General features: G+C 55.1%; 8 protein-coding genes across 8 annotated transcripts; 3 read left to right on the plus strand and 5 right to left on the minus strand.

Moving 5' to 3' along the window:
• Window positions 1-68: 68 nt before the first annotated feature.
• UMAG_01830 (uncharacterized protein) lies at window positions 69-3,305 on the minus strand (the record flags this gene model as incomplete). The annotated part of the gene is made up of 1 exon (XM_011389473.1): window positions 69-3,305. The coding sequence occupies one exon, from the start codon at window positions 3,303-3,305 to the stop codon at window positions 69-71; it is 3,237 nt and encodes a 1,078-aa protein (XP_011387775.1).
• A 1,007-nt stretch (window positions 3,306-4,312) lies between these two features.
• On the plus strand, window positions 4,313-5,197 carry UMAG_01831 (uncharacterized protein; the record flags this gene model as incomplete). The annotated part of the gene is made up of 1 exon (XM_011389474.1): window positions 4,313-5,197. One exon carries the CDS (start codon window positions 4,313-4,315, stop codon window positions 5,195-5,197), a length of 885 nt encoding a protein of 294 aa, XP_011387776.1.
• An 87-nt stretch (window positions 5,198-5,284) lies between these two features.
• On the minus strand, window positions 5,285-6,700 carry UMAG_01832 (uncharacterized protein; the record flags this gene model as incomplete). Its single annotated transcript, XM_011389475.1, has 1 exon — window positions 5,285-6,700. The coding sequence occupies one exon, from the start codon at window positions 6,698-6,700 to the stop codon at window positions 5,285-5,287; it is 1,416 nt and encodes a 471-aa protein (XP_011387777.1).
• A 1,037-nt stretch (window positions 6,701-7,737) lies between these two features.
• UMAG_01833 (uncharacterized protein) lies at window positions 7,738-9,867 on the plus strand (the record flags this gene model as incomplete). Its single annotated transcript, XM_011389476.1, has 1 exon — window positions 7,738-9,867. The coding sequence occupies one exon, from the start codon at window positions 7,738-7,740 to the stop codon at window positions 9,865-9,867; it is 2,130 nt and encodes a 709-aa protein (XP_011387778.1).
• Window positions 9,868-10,063: 196 nt separating this feature from the next.
• UMAG_01834 (uncharacterized protein) lies at window positions 10,064-11,569 on the minus strand (the record flags this gene model as incomplete). The annotated part of the gene is made up of 1 exon (XM_011389477.1): window positions 10,064-11,569. The coding sequence occupies one exon, from the start codon at window positions 11,567-11,569 to the stop codon at window positions 10,064-10,066; it is 1,506 nt and encodes a 501-aa protein (XP_011387779.1).
• A 1,837-nt stretch (window positions 11,570-13,406) lies between these two features.
• On the plus strand, window positions 13,407-15,701 carry UMAG_01835 (uncharacterized protein; the record flags this gene model as incomplete). Its single annotated transcript, XM_011389478.1, has 1 exon — window positions 13,407-15,701. One exon carries the CDS (start codon window positions 13,407-13,409, stop codon window positions 15,699-15,701), a length of 2,295 nt encoding a protein of 764 aa, XP_011387780.1.
• A 173-nt stretch (window positions 15,702-15,874) lies between these two features.
• UMAG_10255 (uncharacterized protein) lies at window positions 15,875-17,818 on the minus strand (the record flags this gene model as incomplete). Its single annotated transcript, XM_011389650.1, has 1 exon — window positions 15,875-17,818. The coding sequence occupies one exon, from the start codon at window positions 17,816-17,818 to the stop codon at window positions 15,875-15,877; it is 1,944 nt and encodes a 647-aa protein (XP_011387952.1).
• A 744-nt stretch (window positions 17,819-18,562) lies between these two features.
• Window positions 18,563-20,254, minus strand: UMAG_01837 (uncharacterized protein; the record flags this gene model as incomplete). The annotated part of the gene is made up of 1 exon (XM_011389479.1): window positions 18,563-20,254. The coding sequence occupies one exon, from the start codon at window positions 20,252-20,254 to the stop codon at window positions 18,563-18,565; it is 1,692 nt and encodes a 563-aa protein (XP_011387781.1).
• Window positions 20,255-20,575: the final 321 nt, after the last annotated feature.

A 20,575-nucleotide genomic window follows, 5' to 3' on the forward strand; every position in this document is an offset into this window, starting at 1 on the left:
AAAGCTGGACAAGAAAGATGGGACATCGAGATGAAGCCAGTGGGAGAACCCAGGAGTGGGTTATCACGCTAGCGTAGGAAGTCTGAAGATTTCCACAGCGCTACGGTGCGGCTCAGACACTCGGGCCGATAAGCTGTCAGCCCCTCGAGGATCCGCTGGTTCTCCGAAGATGAAGCCAGGATCGTCCTGAGGTTGGTTGTGTCGAACTTGCCAACTTTTGTACAGGTGCGCTGCGGGTCGCGCTGCATGGCGCGATAATGCTCCAACAACTTGATCGTGGGGTTGCGCGAGGGGTTGCGATCCGAGCGATCCAGCCGCTCCAGCCACTCTGCGTACGAAACGAGATTAAAAGTTTGGCCAAGATTTCGCGCTTCAGCAAGCGTTGCAATTGCTGTCTTCCAAGGCATTGCGTCTTCGCTGAGAACGTGGACCAGCTCGCAGTGGCTCGATAAGCTCGCGGAAGTGAGCTGAGCTGCTATTAGACCCACAACGTCGACAGGAATCCAGTACAGATCGTCATGCTCTTCGGGAAGGCATCCGATCGTCTGAGCACTCCTGATCATCAGTGGCACTGCTTCGGTCTCGTTCCAGATCCCCATCGACCTGTCGCCAGCCATCTGACCGATGCGCATCACCACCGATCGGAAATCGCCTCCGACGAGCGTTTCTGCGTCGCGACACAGGTTCTCAACGATCCATTTTGAGCGTGCATAGCCCAGACCACAAGTGTAGTCTAGGTGGTCGAAAATCTTCTCGGGGATCATCGCCTCAGAGCTGTTGATCGCGACAGAGATAGACGAGGAGAATACGAAGCGGGGCGAGCGGCAAGCGGTGCTCTGTCCTGCCAGGTTTATGAGCTGAACCGTGCCGTGGAGAACATTCTCGAAAGAGTCGATCGACATGACAAAGTTGACCGGCCATCCGTTGTGGATCACGCAGGTGACGCTGTTGGCAAGCTCGTCGTACTCTTGCTGCGCCAAGCCAAGATTATGCTTGCTGATGTCGGCAGCCAGCGAAACGACTTGTGCACCGCTGCGGCCCTTTAAAGGCGCCAGCCCGCGTGCGCTTAGCGATTTGTCTGTGCGCTTGCCCGCTTCTGCATGATCAGCCGCACGGTTGAGGCAGACGACCTTGACCACCGTGTCTTTGCGAACAAGTTGGTCGAGGATGTGTGCACCAAGAGAGCCCGTGGCCCCGGTTAACACTACGATCTCCTTGTCACCCCGTGGCGCTCGATCGGACAAGTTTGAATCTCGGACCTTGAGTTGAGCTCGATACTTTTCGAGTAGTAGCAGGGTCATGTCATCTTGCTGTTTATTCGTGGCTTCTGTCGCTGCACCATTTGTATTTGCTCCTTGAATCTGTTGGTACACCGCCGCTGTAAGCTTATTGAGAGTTGGATGCTGGAAGACGACCGTGTTGGGGAGAGGGCGTTGCATGCGAACAGAACGATGGATCTGACTGCGGATCTGACTGTCCATGACCGAATCAACGCCGAGGCTGGGGAGATCGACGTCCTCCTTTCCGTCCAGCGTCAGATTAATAAAGCGTTCCAGAATGCTCTGCACCAGCTTCTTGAGCTGTGATTGCGATGTAATAATTGCCTTTTCGTCGTCGGGGGTCGACGTTCCGAGGTCGAACTCGGTGTACAGCTGCGTGATTTGGTGTGCGAAGAGAGAGTTGGCAGGAGTACGTTTAACACTTCCCTTGTCAGCCAAAGGTAAGCGCGCGGTGGGGTCGAGGAAGAGAATCATCTCTGGGACGAGGCGCGAGTGAGAGGCGCACCGAGAATTGAGCTCGTTGAGCAATGGCTGAAACTGCTTTTTGAGCGCCGCCTGTCGATCCGTTTCGGACAAGGCTGCGTATGCCTGCCAAGTATGCTCGTACGGAATAATGAGGGCGCCGGTACAAGGCTGTCCAGCACCGAAGACGAGACAATCGCGCAGGAGGGGAGACGATCGGATGCTTTGCTCCATGGGCACCGGATTCGTCTTTTCGCCATTCAGATGAACAAGCGTGTCGTCTCCCCTTCCGAGGTATACGTATCCTCGAATGCTGCCGTCGTCGTTGCGGACAATGCGGTAGTGATCGCCACTTGCATAGCTGCCATCAGGACGGTTGACCTTGGAGAGACCTTTCCAGCCTTGGATGCAGACCATCTCATAGGGGCCATCCTCGGTGGTTCCGACGTTTTCGAACTTGAGATAAGGAGCGACGCGCGAGCTGGGACGCATCACGTTCCAGCCCTTGTCAATGGCAAAGTCGCGAATGCTGTCCATGATCTGGCCTACCTCGGTTGCGCCAAGGAAGGCGACCAGGTTGACGCCATTAGCCACGAGCATGTCGCCGACCTCGATGGGACAGGGTGCGCCACTGTAGCAGCAGATCTTAGCGGCACGTAACGTCTCCAGACTGTCGTTGTGTTCGCTCAACATCTTGAATGTGAACGGTACGGCGTAGATGATCTCGATCGTGCTGTTACGGACGGCTTGGGTGATAAGGTCATGACGGATGGTGCCGGAGTACAGGTAAAGTCGACGGTGGTGAATGAACTGCCTCCAGGCGACAGCACAAGCGAAGCCATGGTAAATAGGGGCGGTGCACAATGCATCGTAGGGCATGTAGTCGGCAACGATGACGAGGTAAGTTTGGTGGGTATAGGTATAGGGCTTGGGAAAGCCAGTGCTGCCGCTGGAGTGCAAAGTGAAAGCAGCTTCTTGTGCCTGCTGCTGGTACGAGACCTGTGGCTGGAAAGGATCCTTCTTGGTCGTTGGCGGTGGCAGCTGGTCGAGCCGAATCGCCTCTTGGACGAGGTAGAGCTGAACAATCTCGAGCTTGCTATCCTGTTCCTGCAGCAGCAGCTCGTGAGCCTGCCTGGCGTCGTCGTGCTTGTCTGTGCTAAAGATGAGATTGGTGGACTTGGTGGCTTTGAGGAGATGGACGATCGCGGGCACCGAGTTGTTGGGCGAGATGAGTACCACGCCGTAACCGAGACGGATCATGGCCATCTGGGTGATGAGCAGGTCGAATGTGGAGTCGGAAAGCAGACCGATCTGCCTGCACGGCTGGCCAGGACGTCTGACGCCAACGTGCTTAGCATAGTACGCAGTTGCAGCGCGGAGACATTGATCGAGCTGTGCACCTGTGACGTGCTGCCACTCGAAAGGCTCGGTAGACCTGATGAACGAGACGCACACCAGGTCGCGGCCAACCTCGAGCACGTCATCGATGAGGGCGTTAACGCTCCATCGATGCTCGAAAGGAGCAAGGAGACTTGCGCTGTCCATGATGGGAGGAACAGGCATGGTTTTGACGAGGAGTGGAGCGAGCACGGTTATAAGCTTTCTTTGAGACGGAAGGAGTGGAGTCGAGCGACGGTCAGCAGATGGTAGTCGGATCAGCTTGCTTTTCTAGACGCGAGTGGCGAAGTCGAGAAAGATGTGAACAAGATGTGCATCGCGCTGTGAAGGCAGCTGTTTCAGCGGACACCACGGCGAAGAACTCATCGGACAAGTGCGGCAAGAGGCAGATCGAAAGCGCGGGTTGTGCTCGGTGAGAGTATGCGCAATGTGATTGCGAAAAGGTTTGGTGGTGGACAGAGAACTGATCCGAGTGGCGTGAGAAGCGCAGCAAGTATGAAAGGAAGCACCGAAAGCTTGGGGGAGGATTGGCAAAGGCCGGTCCAGGGATTGCGGCGGCTCAGAAAATGGAACGAGAAGCGCAGACGTTGGATGATGGCGTCCACACAGCTAAGTTGCAGGTCAGAAGAAAGCGCCGCTAAACGCTCCAAGCGATCGGCGTTCTCCACTAGGCGAGGTGCACCATCTACCTGACCCGACTGTGCTGCGCCCGTGGTTGGTTGGTGCGGAAACGTGGGACGGCAATCTGAATCAAGATTGCGCAACAGTCGACTTCGAATGTATAGCTTAGGCTCGAGTCACAGAATCACTGGGTGACTGTCATGCCGAAAGTGGTGCAACGCCAGAGCTTACGCAACGGCAAGAACATTGGCGAGCGTCGCATATCTGTCTTTGGGTAGAATCACGCCGCACGGCGGAACTCGATGTTCGTTGGTTGCATGACACGAGCGAATTCGCCCGCCCCTTTTCGGCAAGATGAGCTTTCACTGACAGGCGTTGGTGGGTTTTTGGCCGTCTTCCGATGAGCGATTCGTGAATGACGAATGTTGTCAGACACTACACGGAAGTTTCCTCATCGACATCGTTCATCACACGCCTCGACGTGCACGCGATTGTCCAGATAGGCCCGCCAGTAGACCCGTCGCACTGATCGCACTGATGTTGATAGCCTCATGACAAGATTCCCGACATTGGCGCCTATTCGTTTGGTGCTGCTGGATGCCTTTGATACGCTCGTGACACCACGAAGCGCTCCTCACCTGCAATACGCTGCCGTTGCCAGAGAGCACGGTCTGCGAGTTGCGGATAACGACGTCAAGGCGGCCTTCAAGCAGGCTTTTCGCACCACCTCGATCCAACATCCCAACTACGGTCTGGAGACCAACATCGCTTCTCCCGACGAATGGTGGAGGCTCGTCATCCAGCGCACATTTGCTGCTGGTCTCCACCCGCATGTCACCACAGACCAGTACAGCGACTCGATCGAATCACTTTGCCAGCGCCTCGTCACTCGCTTCAGCACCAGTGAGGCGTACCATTTGTTCAACGACGTGCTTCCCACCCTGCAACAGCTCTCGCAGCTCCGCCTCGGCAATCATGCCGCCATCACCCTAGCGCTTGCCACCAACAGCGATTCTCGCATCCTTTCCGTGCTTAAGAGCTTCAATCTAGATCGAGTGCTGCAACTCGACCACCACGCCACAACGGCGCCACCAACGCTGTCCTACTTGGAAAAATGTGCCAAGCCACATGCACACTTTTTCCACGCTGCTATCCGTCGAGCTTCATCTAGCTCCAACACGATCGAACCCGCCCACGTTCTATACGTGGGCGACCAGCTGCACGAAGACTTTTGGGGCGCCACCGATGCTGGCCTGCAAGCTGCGTGGCTGCAACGTCCCTCCACGATCCAGAGCAACCAGCCATACGAGCAAATCAGCAGAAATCGCGATAGCCAATCCGAGCGCGATCATGTGACGGCAAGCACCATAACGAGCCTCTCGAATCTGATCGATATTGTCAGACAGAGCCATACTCGAGCACAGGAATCAAGATAAGTCGCTATATCAAACACCATAAACATTAATGATACATGGAACACGAAAGAGAAAGGAAACCGCAGATGATGCAATGCGCTGCGCTCACTACGGTGTCGAGTGCATGCCTCTCGACTGGTAATCGTACGATATCGAGTTGGCATCACCGTAAAAATCGCCGTTCAAGCTGAAAGCGAGGTTGGGGTCTACATCGGTCCAATCTGGTACGATCCTGCGTAGCCTTGTCTCGTAGACACTCTGTGTAGTCGAGACTACATCCGAGTCGACCAAGCTCGTCTTGACATCCAAGGTGGTAGGCGACGATCGTGCCTTTTCGCTGACTGCCAAGACACCAACACCATTCGTGCTGCTTTCGGCGCGAGAAGGAAGCTTTGTTATCGATTCAGCCCCGCATGGCTGCAGTGGATTCGCTGCAGAGGTGGGCAGACTGACGTGCGAAGCCACCAAACCTGCGGTGGCCTGCTCCATACTGGTCGTGTCGATGCGATACTGATCGTGCACGTTGCTGCTAAACGTATGTGCCAACGCCAACTCCCTGCCAATCGCCTTCCACAGGTTAATAAACATGCGGCACGACAAAATGCTAGAGAGTCCAATGTAAAGGTTGAGATACGGCATCATCCTTCCGTCGCGCTGCTGGCAGACGTACCAGATCGGGATCGGAATGACGCACAGAAAGACAATGGCGTAGTAAAAAATGTTGTCCTTGCGAAACATGCGTTCGAGGGGCGAGCTGCGTCGTCGATGCGAAGCACGTCGAAGACCAATCAGTGAGAGCACCAAGATGGTCGAGTCAAACACGGGCAGAAAGAACCAGGGCATCATGTAGATGATCGGGTTGCTGCCCAGCTTACGCGGAGGACTGGGGTCGCATGCGCTGATGCCGTTTCGTCTGCTCTGACTGCCGAGCACAAAGATGTTGACCATGAGAAACGCGGGCGTCGCTAGCCACAACAGCCCGAGCGAGATCACGGCGACAATGTGAAAGCGATAGAGAGCAAGGCAGCGAAGCAGGAGGATACCGGTGCTGCCGCCGATGGAAAGGAGCGAGAAAAAGATGCTCGCGCGACGATCGGCCTGACAAGCAAAATTGGCATAGTCCCACCTCGCTGCACCAAGTTCTACAGGTCCTCCTGCCACGTTGCCTACCGTTGAGTGAAGGAGGGCGGTGATCGCGTAGCCAAGTCCACCGATGCGCGATGCAAAGTAGGCAATGTGCGAGAGCTTCCACTTTTTGCGTCTGGTGAGAAGCTTCCATTCCCATGGCAGATGAATCGACCAGTCTGAAACGACGAGGCCAAGTGCCATAGATGCTGTGATCAAGGAGGGAAGAATCGAGTTGACACGTCGAGCAGATATCACCACCAAGTCGTCCGGAGGATGAAACAGGTGACGACCAGCTGTCGAATTGGTGAAAGGTGCCAAAGAAGAAACATTACCCATGAACGGTGCACGAGTTGGGAAGGCCGCGATAGCCGTCACTGTCATGGGAATACCTGACATGATGGCAAGGTAATCTACGACGGATGAGCGATTCAGCTCGGGTGTGTGGAGGGAGTTGGCCTTGCGAATGACCGGGCCACTTGGCCGCCTGTCAAAGCTAGCAAGCGACGAAGATGGCGAACACGGTCAGCTGCTAGCAAGGGTGATGCGATTGCGATCTGAATGGATTTGGATCGAGTAAGGTGGTTCGAGGAAAGGCAATAATCCGAGATATCCTACACGGCCTACACGGTCAGTTGGCCAAGACTCGAAACTGCACGCACGAAGCTGATGAGCTTGGGGTCGGAACACGGAATGTGCATGGACAAACGACAAAGGTTCCTAGCACGTAACTTTGTCGCACACAAGCTTGAACGGCGCGCAGAGAGAAGCTCAAGTCAAGTCAAACGAGAGTTTCAAGTTTAGGAAAATCGTGAATTCGATTCGTGATTCGTGATTCGTGATTCGTGATTCGTGATTATTCACGATTAGCAGCAGAATCCGTTCTTGGCAGCAGAGGGCAGCCGAATTAACACACGTGTTGCAGATGCGAAAAGCGTGGAGCGTGGAGCGTGCAAAATCAAATCGTGATTCAGGTCTAGTCTTTGTTCGAGCCGGCCGACAGCCATGAATCGAAACCTCCGTTGGTTGCTGCTTACGAGGTGGAGGAAGGCGATTCGGGTGATGACACAAAACACGCGCACAGCCTAATCGTGAACCACGAATCGTGAATGGTGAATGTTAGTCCAACACTCCGTGCTCGTGACTGTTGACTTTTTGTGCAGCTTTCATGACGTACCAAACGTGAAAGCAGCTCGCCTTGCAACCACATGCACGCCTACCAGACCTTCGTCTTGGTTGTTATCTGCAACGAAAGAGTAGCAACAATTGCGTCCTTAACGTATGCTTAGGACTGGCTTTCAACTCCACAGCACTTTATCACCATGATCATGTATCCGCAACACTAACCGAATCCCGACGCTCCATCCCCTCTCATCTATCAGTATCACGACACACCGGATTCGTTATCCAGGCGTATTTTGCGATCCATCAACAATATGATGCCAAACCTGGCTCGTTCAGACAACGATGATCGCACCAACTCGGTTCTATCTACCTCTTCTCACACCCACGTCGACAACAACGATGCTCTTGCATCATCGCCGCACTCGAAAATGACAGCCTGGCCTGTAAAGCACGCGGAACCAGTCGCTGAATCCAAAGCGCATCCTCCATCGACCGCTCCTGCATCTCAGTCTGTCGCTGATCCTCTACCAGTCCCTAGCACAGCGCAAGTGGGCCGACGGTCCATCGGCCGTCAGCAGCGCGCGGATCGGCCACCGCCGCCTAAATGCATGCTCAGCTGCATCGAAAGCATCGAGTCATGCACGCAAAACGTGGTGCGCTTCAACGAACGCATGGAACTTAACCGAGCGCAGGCAGAAGCACAACGCGCAGAGAAGCGGGATTCTCCGATTGCAAGCAAGGCCATCATCCCTCTGGCATTTGTCATCCTATCCTGGGTCTTTCTCGCCTACGTGTGGCGCTTGTGCAGCCGTTTGATACAGCAGAATCCTCAAGGGGCGGTGCTTGGGAGTAGGTCAGAGGGAGTTGGGCTGCTGGTAGGATTCGTCATTCTTTGGCTCATGACCATGTGGTCATACGTAGTCGTTATCTCAAAAGGTCCTGGTCTCGTCAAGGACTATGTATCCGAATCTGATCCTCCTTCTGCTGCGGCTCAAGGACAATGGTGGAGCCCAGCCTCAGCAGCACCACAACCTCAGCAGTATCAAGAGGGTGCAGCTCAACCCATGCCCATTTCGGGACGCATGCACCAAAGCTCTGACATAGCGGCGATGCAAGCCTCATCGTCTGCGGATGGACACGCTATCGCATCTGCATCGTCCACATTGTCGTTCCCCTATCCATCCTTCAATGCGGATTTGCAAAGGTTCGGCGGCGATCGCGCTTCCTCCGACAGCATGCGCGTGCTACCCGGATCGGTGGAGCCAAAGCACACTGTCGATTCTGCCGATTTTACGCATTCGTACGATGAGTACAGACGCACAATCGCCGAGGAAGATGCAGTGGCAGCCGCCGACACTTTGGCGGCCGATGTGGAAGCACAGCTGGACGCAGAAATGCGATCGACCATGCCTAGCGCTGAAGCATCGGATGTAGCAACGGATGCACAACTGCCGGATGTGGTCGGTCCGCTTGCTGCTGCGGCGATTGCCGGAGGTCAGGGTGTGCGACAAGGTGCAGAGATGCTCAACGACTCGGCTTGCGGCGCGCCTCGTACTGACGACACGAACGCAGCTGCTTCCGGCTGGTCAGTACCTCGACGAACACTACCCAACGATCCACCACCGCTGTCGGCGTCGTCGCAATACTGCCATCGTTGTCGACGCGTGAAACCGCCGCGTGCACACCACTGCCGACGCTGCGGAACATGCGTATTGAAGATGGACCACCACTGTCCATGGGTGGGCGGATGTGTTGGGGCGCACAACCAGCGCTTTTTCTTTATATTTGTCTTGTGGGTCACACTGCTCGAGTTGTACACGCTCGTTACCACAGCGGTCTGTTTCCATCGCGGTGTGCAATCTCTCCAGGTAGGATCGGCGTGGAGGCTGGATGGGTTCTTGATATCCTTGCTGCCGATCTGCGCCGTGTTCTTGATGTTTACGGGTGCGCTGTTGGGAACACATGTGTGGTTGATGGGACGTAATATGACGACGATAGAGCATGTGGCGGTGAGTCGGATGCAGGCGAGGGAGCGGGTGTTGGTGGATCGCTGGGTAGGCATGCAGAAGCAGGCTGGATTGGCGGGGTTCAAGATGAAGCGCCAATTGGTGAGAGAGTGGGATGCCGAGTGGGGTGCATTGACGACCGAGGCGAATCGCTGGTGGTTAGGCGGATCGAATGAAGTCGACTTTACTCAACACTCGAACGATGCAACGAGTCAAGGTGCGCAAGAAAAACCTTGCGCGACGTCCTCTCGCAACCGAAAGCAGCAAGGCGCTTTCCAAACCAACATCCAGCAGTCGCTAGGCGCATCTCTGCTATTCTGGATCTTGCCACTCGGAGACCATCCCAATGACGGCTTGGTCTTCCCGATGAACCCAAGATTCGGCCAATTCGGCGTTTGGAGAAAGAGACAAGACTGGCCTGTTGCATTGCAGTAAGTTACGATACATATGGTCGACTGGAATCAAATATACCCGCAACTGTCTCATCTTGACCGGATTCGGCCGTTGTGAGTGCACTTGGCACGTCGAAGCATCAGATTTGTGACGTCACACGTTGATCAGTCGAGTAAAACGCACAGACAGCAGTGAGGAAGCGTGATCAAAGGGGGGGTATCAATTCAATGAGCCAGAGTCAACGCATAGTCTCGGGGAGCGACAGGCCCACGCCGAGATTCTTGGGGCCAAAGTACTTTGCATAGCAGATCCTACACCAGACGTTAGCACCACCCTGTGGAGCAGCAGAATTCCTCTCTGCTGGGCCTTCCTCGAGCTTGCCACTTTCCAACGTGGTATTGCAGCCATCGCATCTCAAACAGCCTCTATGCCACTTTCTCCCCGCAGCAGCTTTCTGCTCTGCGAAATAGACTGGTCTCGCACAGCGTGCGCACAACGGTGTTCCACCCGACGCATCGACGATGCTCGAGCTGAGACCGATGCGATCGATCCCGCTCTTGCGACGTGCACCCAGCGATTCGTCTGACCCACTCGTCGCTGGTGGCTTGGTGATGATCGTTCGCGGTGGCGCAATCTTGGCTGTTCCAGAGGCACCTGTGAGCGTTTTCGGATCAGGTCGACGTGGCGGAGGCAACGAGCCGATCGCCGAGAGCGGCGATTGGGTATTCACCTTGGTAGCAGGCGTGGGCGAAGTGGTGGAGTTGGACGTGCCCGAGAAATGGATGGATCCGATCGTGTCCGTGGCGGCGATGCGACGCGTTTGGATCGTGATCGGTGTACCGTCTTCTGCAAACGAGGGTTCTTCGGTGTACTGCGATTTGTACGACCGCGTTGCACGGCTGGGAGCAGCCACAGGTGGAGGGGAGGGTGTGTCGTAGTAATCGACCGAGGGTACCACATGTGCGGTGGTCGAGACGCTGGGTGAAGGATCGAATGTATCGCTATCCACCTCGTTGCTACCATGGTTTGGTCGCGCAGACCATGTCCTAGACGTGCTGCCAAGGCTCATGCCACCGACTGCAGCTTGAATGCGTGCTACAGGATCCTCCATGTCGATACCAGGCGCAGCAATCGCTTCGTCGATAGACCGGATCGGAGCTGATGAGCTGCTTGTACGCGCACGTTCCAGAGACGAAGAAGCTTTGGTTGGTGAAGGCGGAGATGCAAGAGGACTGGTTGCAACTGCTGGGCGAGAACGGATGGTGATACGAGGAACTTGATCCTCACTTGTCACCAGCGACGCCCCTGGCGTGATTTTGGTCGGACTAGGCGAGCGTCTGGGCGAATCCGAAAAGCCTCTGCTGAGCGTCGTATCGGGCGTGCTGAACTGTTGCTGTGCGAAAGCTGCGCCCGCGTTTGAAGGAGTGCTAAGCGGGCTTCTAGCAGGACGGGACAGATTCGACGCTGGGGAACGTGGCGACTTGGGCGACGTTGGATTCAGCGAGACAGCTTTGGCGAAGCCTCCTTTGCCTGTGCCGAGGTGTTCCTTGTGACAGTTCTTGCAGTACGGCTCTCCATCGTGCTCGACAAGCAAGGTTGAGTCAAGACGTTTGTTGCACACGACACAGGTGAGACAGGTCCTGTGGTAAGGTTTTGAGGCTGGACCGATCACTTGTTCGGCCAAGAAGACCGAGGCGTTGCATCTAGCGCATTTTGGCGCTGCTGGCACCGCAAATCGAGGCATGTTCGTGCAGTTGGCCCACGAAACGATGCGGATGGACGTGAGGAAGAAACAGACTGGGGATGCACGGTTCACTTCCAAGCCTGGGTATACAGAATCGGAGCGCGAGTTGCAGGCTGGAAGTGATGCAGCTGGAAGAAAGAGTGAAAGTAAGATGATGGAGCAGAGCCGAGTCGAAAGGCGTCGAGGCGGATGGATGGACAGAGAGGCCGGGGAGTGGAATGAGAGACAAGCACGATTGTTGGCCTAACTTAGCATGTAGCACGTAGTGGAGGTGTTGCTGTCGAATCACGAATGTCGCAGTCGTAAGTGCGGGCTGTGCAGGCGCGTTCAGGGCTGAACAATCACGAATCCCGAATTACCGAGAATGCGCGCCCTGCAAAAGTCATGTCGTGTATCGGACGCGATAACGATATATCGAATCGACATCGGGGATTTTGGAGAACATGGGATCGGGAATCGGATCTGCACACCAAATTCAAAGCCGCAATCAGAAATCTAGCCCTCTTACGTTTCTGCTGTTCGGCCCGCTATCAGAGAAGATGACTACTAGACGCACTTTGATTGTTTCAAGCGCCACAGAGCCTGCCTCCAGAAGTACTCGAAGCACAAGAAAGGAAAAGGACGCGAATGGAGGATGTGATGCGACGCTGCTAGTCAGTGGTATTCTTGCACAGATCGTCAGAAATTGCAAGTCACGGGTCGCTTCCTCGTTTTCCCCGCACTTCGGCACTTTAACAATCATCACGAATTGTGAATAAGTGAACAGATGCACGGTCTGTAGGACAAAAGAATCGCGAATCTCACGACTGTGGTTGATTTTTGCAACTCCGCGTGCTCCGCCTCCAACGCTGATTAACAGGCTGCTGCTCTTGTTTGCAAACGAAACATCCCGGCGAACCTGTCGGGCTTGGTGAGCTCGAGCGTATCGCTTTGCGGTATGTCTTTTCGTGTGTGTGAAGCAGGTTGGAACCGGCTCGCTACTGGCACAACAGTCAACTTGTCGCATTGAGGTTACCAAGGCAGTCGCGAGCTCTGTGTCCGTTGCCAAGATAAGCCATGAGTTGGTCAACGTACGAGGCTCGCTTGTCCTTGGCATCGTACGGCCTTTTTCTTTCCCCACGAGTCGCCGAGACCCAGTCGTGAGTCGCCAGTCCGAAACGAAAACAAGGAATCGTGAATCTCGCTTGGGTTGCGGTAAAAACCGACTGCGCTGTGCTGCCGCAAGATGCGCGGAGCTGAGCATTTCTATTTTCGTTTTTTCGTGAATGTGACCGCTCAAGCCTCCACTTTTCGATTGCAATTGAGCTCTCCCTCCAAGCTCGTACTTCTCGGTTGCGTGACTGTACCGCAACGCAGACCTCTTTCGGTGAGAGCAGGGATTACAAACGCAAAACGATCCCGGATCTGCTGTTGGCTTCAACCACGTACGATGACTTACTCAAATTCATAACACAAAGTCAACCCACAAAGAGCCCAGCAGACAAGGGAGTGAGCGCACGTGCAAGGCAGACTGTGACGTTTGTATCTGTGAACTTGAGAGGGCCATCGAGCACTTCGGCCATGCATCTCCGATCAGTCGCACCTCCGCTTTAGGCCGTCCCTGTCTTTGCGGCAACACCACACCAGCTTCGCCAAAGCTTCGCCAAAGCCTCGCCGCAGCCCACAATCTATCGGCTTCGATTGTATCACCTTGCCTCACGAGTTGGTCCACTTTCACTTCGCGTTCACTACATATATTCCCCCTCCTTACACCCAAGTCCGTCCATCTGTCTCTGTCTCGATTTCACTCTCCCACAGTTGAGCACCTTCATCCCTCCACACGCATACTCTGCCCACAATGACGCCAGGCCTCATGTCGTCGTCTGAGGACAAAACCGTCTTGAATGCACAGGCTGTCGAAGCAAAGTCGGCCGCTCTCGCCGACGGAGGCGCCAAAGAAGGCATCGGAGCTGGCAAGACTTTTCAAGGTCAATCCAAGCTCCCTCACCTTCCCATCCCCACGCTCCAAGAGACGTGCCAGCGTTACCTTTCTAGTCTTCAGCCTCTCCAAACTGCCGAGCAGCACGCTACCACCAAATCCGTCGTCGAGGACTTTCTCAAGAACGACGGACCTGTCCTTCAGAAGCAGCTGCAAGATTATGCTAGCACAAGGGCCAGCTACATTGAAGAGTTTTGGGACGAGAGCTACCTGCAAGCTTCCGACTCAGTCGTGCTTAACCTCAACCCTTTCTTCATCTTGGAGGACGATCCGACGCCAACACGTGGTAACCAGTTGATGAGAACCGCCAACCTTATCCTCGCCAGTTTGGCCTTCATCCACGATCTGCGCACCGGCGTGCTCGAACCAGACAGTGTTAGGGGCACTCCGTTGGATATGTTCCAGTACACACGTTTGTTTGCTACCTCGCGTATTCCCACTGCCAACGGCTGCCGAATGCAAGTCGAGCCTGAATCGCGTCACATTGTGGTAATGCGCAAAGGTCAGATCTATTGGTTCGAAGCGTTGGACGAAGAACATCGTCCGTTGTTCACCGAACGCGCCATGCTCGGCAACCTGCAAGCTATCGTACGTGATGCCGACCAAACCAAGCTCGAAGATGTCGCAAAGGGCTCCATAGGAATCTTGACCACTGAAAAGCGACCTATCTGGTCTATGTATCGCGAGCACCTCCGCCAAGACGCTCACAACCGCAAGTGTCTCGAGGTGGTCGATAGCGCTCTCTTTGTGGTTTGCATGGACGACTCGGAACCTGCCGACGCCGCCGAGCTAAGCAACAACATGCTGTGCGGCACTTACAAGCTTCAACGCGGCATTCAGACTGGAACATGCACCAACCGATGGTACGATAAGCTTCAGATCATCGTCTGTGCCAACGGAGCTGCAGGTATCAACTTTGAGCACACTGGCGTTGATGGTCACACGGTGTTGCGCTACGCCGCCGATGTTTACACCGAACTCATCATGCGTTTCGCCAAATCCATCAATTCAGCCACCAAGAGCCTGTTCAAAGCCAAGACCAGCGCGTTCGCAAAAGGTGCAGGTCAAAAAGCTAATGGCACCACTTCGGACGCCGACGCGCAACGTACACAGGATGTCAACCAAGCCACCGCTCCCAAGAAACTCGAATGGAATCTAACCGCCAAACTCGCCGACGGCATCCGTTATGGCGAGACGCGACTGTCCGACCTGATCTGTCAAAATGAATGCGAGGTGTTGGAGTTCGACCGGTACGGCAAAAACTTTATCACTCGTCATCGATTCTCGCCCGACGCCTTCGTACAGATGGCGTTCCAAGCCGCCTACTACACCCTCTACGGACGTTGCGAGACGACTTACGAGCCAGCCATGACCAAAGCTTTCTTGCATGGGCGTACGGAAGCGATCCGAACTGTACAGCCGCACTCGGCCAAATTTGTGGAAACGTTTATCGATGCGGATGCCAAGGTTGAGGACAAGATCGATGCGTTGAGAAAGGCGTGTGATGGGCATTCCAAGTTGAGCCGAGCGTGCGCGTCGGGTCAAGGTCACGATCGACACTTGTATGCTCTGTACAACTTGTGGAAAAAGCATCAGGGAACTGGATCCGCCACGGCGCCGGCCATCTTTACGGATGCAGGATATGTCAAGCTCAATCACACGGTCGTGTCCACTTCGAATTGTGGAAATCCAGCGTTGCGAATGTTTGGTTTCGGACCGGTGGTCCCAGATGGGTTTGGTATTGGATACATTATCAAAGACGACGGTATCACGGTTTGTGCTTCCAGCAAGCATTTGCAGACGAAACGCTTCTTGGATACGCTCGAGGCGTACCTGCTTCAGACGCAGCGAATGATTATCGAGCTGTACAAGGCGGCTAATGTACGCAGCAAGTCCACGTACATCGACCATGCCGGTGTCGAGTGTGATGTTCGAACCGGCCTGCCGATCGGTAGCAAGAGCAACGGTTACACTCAGGACTACGAAGAGGGTACAAGCAACAGCCAGATCGGACAGAGTGGATACTCTTTCTGGGGCGACGATGCTAAAGCAGCAGCCGCCAATACTCAGGACCAACACGTGCACGACGCGCGCGTCAGGAGGAGCAGAATTGCTAGCGTCGGCAAGACCATCTTGTATGACGAGTATAATTGAGCCACCACCAAGAACAAACACAGGTGGAGAGAGCTTCGGATGAGTATACAAGCAAATACCAGTGTGCATACAGACAGCAGAGGAGTGCGTAGACCACATGGATCAGAATGTGGCATGACAATGTGAGTGCGGTTTGAGATGAGAGCGTCGACGAATCGCACATGAGCGACAGCTTAGAAGCCGGGGAAGCCCTGGAACTGTTCATTGTCGGTCTGGGTGGGCTGTTGAGCTGGTTGGAGCTGTCTCTTATTTCTGTAGGATTTCTTGAGCCTTACTGCGCCGGCTTTGTGTGTTGTGGCGGCGATGACGCCGAACTCGTTAGTGTCTACATCGGGATCAGCGAGGTGGGGATGTGCGATGTTGTGGGCGTCGGGTTCGCGCGCGTAGATAGGCTGCGACTCGTACAGGTTGGGCAGTATGCTGGGGGATGCGATGCTCGTCGCTGCAGTGGATGGCGCGGTTCTCGCGTGAAGAGGGTTGGAAGAGTGGTGAGACAAGAGCCCCGAGGAGGAGGTCGAGTTGGTACGTTCATGGCGTCGAGGTCGATCGCGGTACGCTGCGCGGCTGCCGGAGGATGAAGAGGCCGAGGTGGGCGCTGCACGTAGCCCTGACCCACTGCCACCCGAGGATGAACCGCCCGCCGTATAGGCAGGTCTCAAGCCGCTACCGCTGCGACTGCCCGCACTGCCGCCCTGATCACGACGCGTCTTCTTGCGCCCAAACGAAAGCCCAGCAATGTCAGCTTCGTCTTCAGACACTTGGTCCACTACAGCTGCGGTCGCAGACGACTCTGATTCGTGCTTGACTGTCTCGGCATCGTTGTACGTTGACGACGGAAGCGGATAGTGGAACTCGTCTTCCTCAGCCACCGGTGGTGTTGTGTGGTAGTAATGATGATGGTGCACCACCCCTCCCGCTCCACGCTCCTCGACCGTCGCCGCATAGTATCTATCCACTTGCTCGACATCACCATACTGATCATACTCTGCGCTCTGCACCTCTTGCTCCCCGCGAAAGTCTGCATAATCAGAGTGATGTTGTGCATACGCTCCATACTCAACCTCGTCTCGATCAGCATCAGTAAAAGCAAAGCCACCAGCTGCGGCTTCGGCTTCAGCCTCGGTGCGCCACCTCTGCGCCGCTTTTGTCTCTTGCTGCAATTGCAACAGTCCAGCTTTGGCAGCTTTGCGTTGGGCTTTGCGACGCGCTTTGGCGATGGCAGCTTCTTCTTCTGCTGCGAGACGAGCTTCTTCATCCTTCTGACGTTGCGCTTCAGCTTCGGCTTCAATGGACAATCGAGCAGCTTCGGCTTCAAGCGCCTGCTGACGTTCGGCGGCGGCTTGACGCTGGGCTTCTTGCGTTCTAGCGCGAGCACGAGCTAGAGTTTCAGCTTCGGCTTCGGCATCGGCATCGGCATGGGCTTGGGCTTGGGCTTGGGCTTGGGCTTGGGCTTGGGCTTGGGCTTGGGCTTGGGCTTGGGTATTCGATTCCGCAGCGGCAGAAGCAGCTTGGGCTTGGGCTTTAGCTTCTGTGTCCGCTGCCGACGTAGTTGGCTGTCCGAAGCGGGCGATTTCGCCGTCATCCAGCATGCCCGCATCTGCATCGACTTCGGCAAATCCTGAGCCCGCTAGACTGCCTGCACTGTCGGTGCTCGTATCGCTGAGCGAGCGAGAGTGTCTTGAAGTAGCTACGGATGGTGCTGTCGACGATTCAGTATGGTTCCTCCTCGCGCCGCGACTCATGACGCTGCCGATCGATGCTGCGCGCTGTCTCCTTGCCTCTGCAATATCCTCGTTCTCTCCATCTCTTCCGAGCAGGCCACAAGACATGGCTCGACCCCAATCCTCGAGATCGAACCAGAAAGTACCACACATTCTGCCTTGCGCTTTCGCTCGAGCACGTGCACGCGCACGACGTCGCGCACCAGCAGAGCCTCCACGCCTAGCATCACGATCCGCAATATTGCTCAGCAGCGAGATGGCGTCAGAATCGTCAAATTCGTCTCTGCCGATGAGCATTTCGCGCTCTTGCTGCTGACGTGCGGACGAGGTGTCGCGTCGACCCCAGCCAAACTTGTTGGAAGTGGATTTCGCTTGTCGTCCACCGAAAAGTGACATGGTCCAGTGCGATGACGGCGATGACGGCGATGATGATGATGAGGATGCTGGCTGCTGCGAGCGACGCAAAGCGCTCGATCCTGCTTCAAGGCTCTGCTCCCTCGGACTCATTTTGACGAAGAGACGTGGTCAAGTCTAGGGTACACGTAGCTCTGTGACAGCTAGTTGTGGTCAGTACGTGAGATTCAGGCGGAGCATGCAAGCACGGTGTGTGTTGGATTCACTCACCACTCAGATTCACGATCCGGGATTTCTTTTGGATTCACAGGTTCAATTTCCGCAACACAGACAGTCAACTGGCAAAAGACCCTGCACGCTGTGTAGCACGTAGCAACTGCATCGTCAAAAAGGATTAGGCAAGTGCTGCACGCACAGGTTGTATCATTCAAAACAAAGCTCGGACTCGAACGTGGAAATCACAGAATCACAACAGAATCACGGAATCACGAATGCAAGCTTTCAACTCATCTCGCACAACCAATCGTGAATGTCCAGCGTGCAGCGCGTCTAAACAGCAAGCAAATTCATGTTCCGCCTGCGCACAACGGCAACCGTGAACGCTGCAGCCAAGCCGCCTTGCCGACTCGCAGGTTCTCCCTTCATGATTCACGATTCGTGATTGTTTTAAAATACACATTACATGCTGCATATGCGCAGGTCTTTTGTCATGAAGCGACATGAAACGGCACTCGATTCACGATGGAGAGGGTCATGGGACAAACAAACCCAGTGCGGGATCAACACTCAGACCACCCCCCACTCTTTTCGTGGCTGATTCTGTGGACGCTCAATGCCCCATCCACTTCCTGAGGCAGCGGCGTTGTCGGCATCGGCAAATGGATCGGCAAACGGATCGTCGTCAGCTTCTTCGTCCTCGTTCCAGCTGAATCCGGGACCGATGTTGGGACGGTGGTTTTGGGTGGTTCGCAGCCATTCTTCCTCTTCCGAGTCGTTCAGGTTGGACCACGAGCCTCTTTCGGGTCGGGCTGACGACGCTGCAAGCTGGCGAGCACGACCGGGCGCTTGATGCGTGTGTTCGTCGGCAGAGTCTTCGGATTCGTAGTCGCTGTAGTCGGAGAGAGCTCCGTGTTGGGTACTGCTGCCGGCGGCTTCGCTTGCCATGGTGGCTCGTCGGGTGTGCGTTTGGCCGCTCTGCTGCGCCTGTGGGTGAAGGTAGCCGCCCGACTGATCCTCCTGGAAGTCGAGGTCGATGAGGTCGTTCATCGCTCCACCGCCTGCGCTTCGCTGAGCCGATCCAGCACCGGTAGGTTGTGGACTCATATCAAAGCTGCGCATGCTTCCGACACGCGAATTGTGACGCTCGATGCGCACCCTCTGACGAGTTTGCAACTTCTCCAACTCGCTATCGGGCGCATTGAGACGCGCATCCGCGATTCTCTTGCGCACCAGCTCGATCTCGGCATCGTCAGCTGCGATGCGTGCCGCGTTTTTCTGCTCAGCAGTCTGAGCCGAGCCCGTGATGGCAGCCAGCGGCTCTTCGTCATCTGAATCGAGCTCGACGGGTTTGGAAAGACGATCGTACAGTTCGAGCGCCAAGATGATCTGGTCGTTGGCAGAGATGAGCGAGCCGAGAAACTCTTCATCCTTGACCAGCTGCACGTAGCGAATGATTTTTTTGCGCTCCACTTTGGTCTTGACCAGGTAGTCTTGCACGCGTGCGTTTTGGGTGACGCTCTCCTTTTCGCGGTTGACATGCTGTAGCGCGTTGACGAGCGCAGTGGCCACCTGCTGCGAGATGGCGAGCGACTGCAAGATGGCGGGCTTTTCCTGCTCAAAGTTAAACGTGGGTCGTTTGACGCCCTTTTTACTTCGCAGCTTGTTCTTCTTGTCTTCTTCCTTCTGAAGCTGCTCGGCGGCCTTGCGGTCGCTGCGAATCTGAGCTTCGATGCGTTGCTTCTCCTGCAATTTGCGGTACGCTTCGGCGGCTTCGTTCTTTTTTTGCGCCTCGGACTTCTTGCCTCCACCACAGGCGGCGTAGAGGCCAGCGACCATCTTCATGGAAGGATCATTCTTGAATTGTTGGTGCCAGGAGAGTAGTACACGCATCAGCAGTCTACGCACAGAAGCATCCACCAGCTGGTCCTGCGACATGATCTTGATACGGTCCACGAGCTGATCATTGGCAAACGTTGTCTGGAAGCGCTGACCGCAATTTTCGACGAGAGCCTTGAGGATAATGAGTGCACGCTTTTGACCGTGTACGTTGGAGTACTTGAGCTTTTTTCGAAGCGCGCGACTCGCTTCAGATGGACCGGTGGATTGGAGATTGATGGCCTCGACCAGTTCGGGGATACCATCATACTCTTCTTCGGCATATCGCTGCGTGCAGAGACGATCGATCCAGTCGGTCACGGCGCTGAAGGGCTTGCGATTGCCCAGGTAGCCCTGTGCTTGACCCGTGAGCTCTTTGAGCATGACGAGGATGTAGCAGCCACACTAATGAATGGTCTGTCTGGATGGATGGATTTCAATGATGAGTTTGATGATGAATGGTTGATGTGAGCAGAAGGAGGAGGACAGGCAAAGGCCCAATTCGATTCAACTCCCGTAACGATAACCCCGAGTCCAATCACCAAAATCGTGAATGTGGATGGTTCGTCGGGGTCCAAATCACGGATCGCAGAGATCGAGAATTGGGAGTGATGCGGAGCCTCACTAATCGTGAATCTTGCAATCCTGAGTTGGGTGTAGATGGCCTGTGCAGCTAACGCTTGAATCGCCGAATTCACGATTATG

Source organism: Mycosarcoma maydis, chromosome 3 (genome assembly GCF_000328475.2).
Source record: "Mycosarcoma maydis chromosome 3, whole genome shotgun sequence".
In the NCBI taxonomy this organism is placed as follows: Eukaryota; Fungi; Basidiomycota; class Ustilaginomycetes; order Ustilaginales; genus Mycosarcoma; species Mycosarcoma maydis.